The sequence below is a fragment of the Triticum urartu genome, unplaced genomic scaffold (assembly GCF_003073215.2).
Source record: "Triticum urartu cultivar G1812 unplaced genomic scaffold, Tu2.1 TuUngrouped_contig_6986, whole genome shotgun sequence".
Taxonomy (NCBI): Eukaryota; Viridiplantae; Streptophyta; class Magnoliopsida; order Poales; family Poaceae; genus Triticum; species Triticum urartu.
In genome coordinates this window covers 1-6,246 of record NW_024117792.1, presented here as the reverse complement: position 1 = coordinate 6,246, position 6,246 = coordinate 1, and the positions used below count along the sequence as shown (strand labels likewise).

At 44.0% G+C, this 6,246-nt stretch overlaps 1 protein-coding gene across 1 annotated transcript; it reads left to right on the top strand.

Moving 5' to 3' along the window:
- Nucleotides 1-501: 501 nt before the first annotated feature.
- Nucleotides 502-5,126, top strand: LOC125531365 (probable serine/threonine-protein kinase BSK3; the record flags this gene model as incomplete). The annotated part of the gene is made up of 6 exons (XM_048695780.1): nucleotides 502-663; nucleotides 994-1,182; nucleotides 1,300-1,464; nucleotides 3,676-3,789; nucleotides 4,048-4,311; nucleotides 4,508-5,126. Coding segments are annotated over 5 exons (873 nt in total), but the record flags the coding sequence as incomplete, so codon positions are not given.
- Nucleotides 5,127-6,246: the final 1,120 nt, after the last annotated feature.

Here is a 6,246-nt window from a genome sequence, read left to right as displayed (position 1 = left end):
GGCGGGGAGTGTTGGCCGGGGTGAAAACCTCTATCTTCGGACGGACTGGCGGCGGCGAAGCTCGTTCCCTTCTTGAAGGCGTCGTCGCGGCTCTCATTGCCCGTCGTGTTGCTCCAGGGGAAACTCTGATCTTCGGATCGGGCAGTGGCGGCGCTCCGGTGTCGTATCCTTCCTGAAGGCGCCGCCTTAGAGCCCACGGTTCGTCATATGCGGCTTCACTTCTTCGCGGTGGCGTGTTCACGGCGGTAGCCCCCGGCTGCTCTTATAGTGCTAGGGCTGGTGTTGCTGTGCTCAGTGCCTATGTATCCTGCCTTGGGTGTGTGTGTTCGTGTGTTGTGGGGGTGTGTGTTTGTACCGAGTGCTGTTGATCGTTGCTTTATATATAAAGCGGGGCGAAAGCCTTTTTCGGTATAGCAGTTAGCGGGAGGCATTATGAATTGAATTTTTTTAGTTGCAATAAATGGAGTTTTCGTTTTTCTAATTTGTATTGCCTTGGCCTAGTGCACACGTGAGGATCCATTTGTCATTGAGCTTTTAAAGCTATGGTTTGGCTCTAACGCTTCAGTTTTACCTGCAGGAAGAATAACTCCGGAAAGTGTCATATACAGCTTTGGCACATTGTTGTTGGATGTTCTTAGTGGGAAGCATATTCCTCCTAGCCATGTAAATTTTCTTGCCTTGATTTCTTTATCAGTATATCTATGTTGCTTTGATCATTTTCGTCGTAGTTCTGTCATGACCATCATCTTTGACATAGTTTGAACTTAAAGCATGTTGAAGGGTGCTTTAATGATGGTTCTATGTGGGATAAATGAACAAACCAGTATTTTACTTTGAACTTTACTGCATCTATGCACACCTCTACTTGTATATAATCTAGAAAAGCGACAGTAGGATGGAGTGGGAAATATTTAATAACTGGGTAAAACTTAAGAAGAACAATCAAAATAATGTTTTATTGCAACGAAACTGATTTACTGCCCATATGTCCAGGCTCTTGACCTGATTCGTGATCGAAACTTCAGTATGCTCATAGACTCCTGTTTAGAGGGCCAATTTTCGAACGAGGAAGGAACAGACCTGATGCGTTTAGCTTCAAGGTGCCTGCATTATGAACCACGAGAGCGGCCTAATGTAAGATCTTTGGTTCTTGCACTGGCTTCTCTTCAGAAGGACATTGAGGTGAATATATATCTTGTCATGCATCTCCAGTATAGAATAAAAGCATGCCCATGTTCCTTGATTGTGTACTTAATTGTTTTGAACTCAAGGTTGTGATACTATTGATACGTTTTGCAGTCCCAATCTTATGATCTGATGGATAAGCCCCGTGGTGGTGCATTTACTCTTCAATCAATTCATCTTTCTCCTCTTGCTGAAGCTTGCTCCAGAAAGGATCTTACTGCAATACATGAACATCTAGAAACCGCTGGCTATAAAGATGACGAGGGAACAGCAAATGAGGCAAGTATTTTTTCCCCCTTTGATTCACTGTCTACTTGATGTGTACTTAAAGGTAAAACTCCATGTGCATGCTTTATATTTTTTGCAACAACAACAAAAAAGCCTTTAGTCCCAAACAAGTTGGGGTATGTTAGAGGTGAAACCCATAAGATCTCACGGCCAACTCATGGTTCTGGCACATGGATAGCAAGTTTCCATGCACCCCTGTTCATGGCTAGTTTTTTTTTTTGACAGAAAGACTGTAAAGGAACCCCCTACAGTATAATTGGTGCAACAAACCCAAATTGCAAGTACCATGCCTTGAACCTGGGTGAGTCTTTTCATGGCTAGTTCTTCCAGATCCTTCTGAGTCCATATTATCCGGTTAGCATCCAATGCTTCATGGCTAGTGAGACCAAGCCATCGACTGTGTCATATGCTAGTCTAGTCTGCTGCGCGTCCACACAGCCCTTTCGACTAGGGACCTTTTAGGAGAGTCATCATACAATGCATAGTCCCACCAACAACACACGTACTTGCTGATACACATCATTGATAATGTCCAAGGACTATCTTTATTTTTATTTTTTTGACATAAAGACTGTAAAGGAACCCCCTACAGTATAATTGGTGCAACAAACCCAAATTGCAAGTACCATGCCTTGAACCTGGGTGAGTCTTTTCATGGCTAGTTCTTTGGTGATACTCCAGTCTTTCAAATCTCTCTTTACAAACTCCTCCCATGTCAAGTTCGGTCTACCCCGACCTCTCTTGACATTATCAGGCTATCAACACACTTTAGCCGTCCGCTACACACTGGAGCTTCTGGAGGCATGCGCTGAATATGCCCAAACCATCTCTGAGGATGTTGGACAAGCTTCTCTTCAATCGGTGCTACCCCAACTCTATCTTGTATATCATCATTCTGGACCCGGCCCTTCCTTGTGTGGCCACACGTCCATCTCAACATGCGCATCTCTGCCACGCCTAACTGTTGAACATGTCGCCTTTTAGTCGGCCAACACTCAACGCCATACAACATTGCGGGTCGAATCGCGGTCCTATAGAACTTGCCTTTTAGCTTTTGTGGCACTCTCTTGTCACAGAGAATGACAGAAGCTTGGCGCCACTTCATCCATCCGACTTTGATTCAATGGTTCACATCTTCGTCAATATCCCAATCCTTCTGCAGCATTGACCCCAAATATCGGAAAGGTATCCTTCTAAGGCACCACCTGCCCATCAAGGCTAACCTCCTCCTTTCCTCGTGCCTAGTAGTATTGAAACCGCACCTCTTGTACTCAGTTTTAGTTCTACTAAACCTTAAACCTTTAGATTACAAGGTTTGTCTCGATAGCTTTAACTTCCTATTGACCCCCATCCGACTATCGTCGAGTAGCACCACATCATCCGCAAAGAGCATATAGACCCCTGGTGTAGTCCTATTTTAATCGGGAAGTCATCAGTGTCGCCATCACTTGTTCGAACACTTGTCACAACATTATCGTACATGTCCTTGATGAGGGTAATGTACTTTGCTGGGACTTTGTGTTTCTCCAAGGCCCACCACATGACATTCCGCGGTATCTTATCATAGGCCTTCTCCAAGTCAATGAACACCATATGCAGGTCCTTCTTTTGCTCCCTGTATCTCTCCATAAGTTGTCGTACAAAGAAAATGGCTTCCATGGTCGACCTCCCAGGCATGAAACCAAACTGATTTTTGGTCACGCGTGTCATTCTTCTTAAGCGGTGCTCAATGACACTCTCCCATAGCTTCATTGTATGGCTCATTAGCTTAATTCCATGGTAATTAGTACAACTCTGAACATCCCCCTTGTTCTTGAAGATTGGTACTAATATACTCCGTCTCCATTCTTCTGGCATCTTGTTTGCCTGAAAAATGAGGCTGAAAAGCTTGGTTAGCCATACTATCGCTATGTCCCCGAGGCCTCCCCATACCTCAATGGGGATACAATCAGGGCCCATCGCCTTGCTTCCTTTCATCCTTTTAAAGCCTCCTTGACCTCAGACTCTGGATTCGGCACACAAAACGCCTGCTGGTATCATCAAAGGAGTCGTCCAGTTCAATGGTAGAGCTTTATATTTTTTACTAAAGAAAGAAAAATTATCCGGGTGTTAAATAAATGAATAACAATGTATTAGGGTTTAGTGGATTTTTAATATTTCTGTTAGGTGCATTTCACCTAACTTGTTTCTTCTCGGTTGCAGCTCTCATTTCAGATGTGGACTAATCAAATGCAAGCTACAATTGATTCAAAGAAGAAGGGCGACACTGCATTTCGACAAAAGGATTTTAGCATGGCCATTGATTGCTACTCTCAGGTTGTCCCTCATTTGCTTATTTGGTTTCTCTTAAGTTGTCATTTGTTATCATTGGGTCATACTTAATCCATGACACCATGTATGATTTTTATAATATGGCTTGAATTTGGTGTGGTCCATCTTTTGCAACAACCACGACTAAATTGCTTGGCCATGTATCTTTCTTTTGGAAAAATGTAGCTTTAAGCTGTTTGTATTTGATCACAAATCCTTGTTCCTGGAGTTCATTTCTGATTATCTTTCTTAATTGCCATGCAGTTCATTGATGTTGGTACCATGGTTTCACCAACAATTTATGCAAGGCGTTGCTTGTCGTATCTCATGAATGACATGCCACAAGAAGCTCTGGATGATGCAGTGCAGGCTCTGGCGATATTTCCTACATGGCCAACTGCATTTTATCTTCAGGCTGCGGCCCTATTTTCATTAGGAAAAGAAAACGAAGCTCGAGAAGCACTCAAGGATGGTTCGGCTGTGGAGACAAGGAGTAAGGGGCATTGAAGATGGATAGCTGAACATCAGGTATGTAATCCCTCCCCTCTTTTGAAACATAAGGCCATGTTCATAGCTTGGTAACCTAGTTACTATAAAGTGCCAAACAACATTTGCCACAAGTGCTTGACTTCTGGAAGAAGAAAATTTGAAAATCATAGCATCATTTGGATATTGAAGTGTCGTCACCATTATTCTAGTGAGAATCTTATATGTTTTTGTTCAGGTGCTTGCATTTGGACATAATTTGTTGGAGACAACAGCAATTGTTAATCTGGCTTAGGCGCATGGAGACCGTCAGTTAGCCTTGTGATACATATATAATTTGTGGTGTATATACGAAAAACATGCATAGATAGAATAGACTGGAGAGAAGGCAAGACAGAGGAGATACCGGCGGTGAATAAAAATGTTTATCCTACATGGAGTTAACAAGGGGAGAGGAGGTGAGCCTCTTCATCCAGGTCACCCTGCCACATAAAAGAGGAGATGTAGAAAGGAAGAAAAGGTGGCCATCTGTTCTGTCAAACATCATCATCATCACCCATCAGATCATGTTAGTGTTGGTGATAGATTGTAGGGTTTGTAGAGCAAGTGGTGTTTGGTCTTTTTGCTCTTGTCTTGGTTCTCAGCTCAGCTGGGCACTGTGATTTGGGTCATGTACGATTGGTATTATTAGGAGTGTAGTTGAGAGAAGATTGCTGAACTCTCCTGTAATGGTTCAATCGTGGGCACAGTGTGAGCTTTGTATATTTGTGAGAAGGCTCTATTCGGAACAGATCATGCTACTTTGTTGGTCCCGTAAGCCATGAAATGGTTGGTGGCATACAGTGCGTTTCCTGGTATGTTGTGATCAGTTGGGGTATCTTTCTATTTTCTCTTGTCCTGGTAATGGGCATCCAAAATGTACTCCAAGCTATGTGTTGTGTTTCCTAAATAGTAGGACGTTCTTTATAAACACCAGCGCCACCGTTTCATGATTTTAAATTACATAAATAAGTAGATATATTCGTCTGAGCGACAACTAATATGGATAGCGACAACTAATTTGGATTGGAGGGAGTATTATATTTTTGTTTCTTCTACACCTAAGTTGTTTTGTCCCCATTTACTCAGACTAACAGTTCACAGGTTTACACAAACTACTCATGCATTTCAAGATATAGCATTTCAAGATATAAACTTGTCCAACAACTAGATCAATAATTTGTGATTTCTGTATGCAGAAATTTGTATCATTTTGCCACTGTCTTTGTTTGATATGATTCATGTTTTACTAATTTAGTCCCCATGTTTCACTATGGCCGTGGAAACACCGCAAATCGGAGTAAGAGCATCTAAAAAATGAGGGATTTTATTTTTGACACAGTAGAGGCAGACTGTTAAAAAACAATCCCCCCCCCCCTCCCTCATTTTTTTAGATGTTCTTGTGGCAACTCGAACGCGTCGGCACATTCGTTTAGGTCGACATTTGCCTTGCAAGAAATTTTGCAAGGCACGATGACCCAAAAGGAGGCAAGGGAGGAAAAACGTCGACAAGAGAAAGAGGAGCAAATAAAGGCCTACGTCGAGATACAAAAGAAAAAGCTCGAGATGGAGGCCGGCATACATGCAAAGAAGCTAGAGATGTAGGCGGACATGCAAGCGAAGAAGCTCGAGATAGAGGTGACCAGGGGCGGGGGACCTTGATGTGGCGCTGGCCGTCCTTGTGATGCACGAGGTGGAGCTCCTTGTCGTCGACGGCGTCAGTGCCGCAGGCCCCACGCCGAGCGCGAGAACACCACGTCCCTGCAGGGAGCACAGAGATGGTGTGAGCGCGCGCAATGGGATCAACCGGCAGAGCCGTTCCGTGGATCTGAGGTCCGCACGCACCAGAAGAGAAGAGTGAGGCGGGGGCTCGGGGGAGGCGGAAGGGGGAGAGGGGCCGCGCGAGTAGGCGAGCTCGACGGAGGGGTCAACGGACGC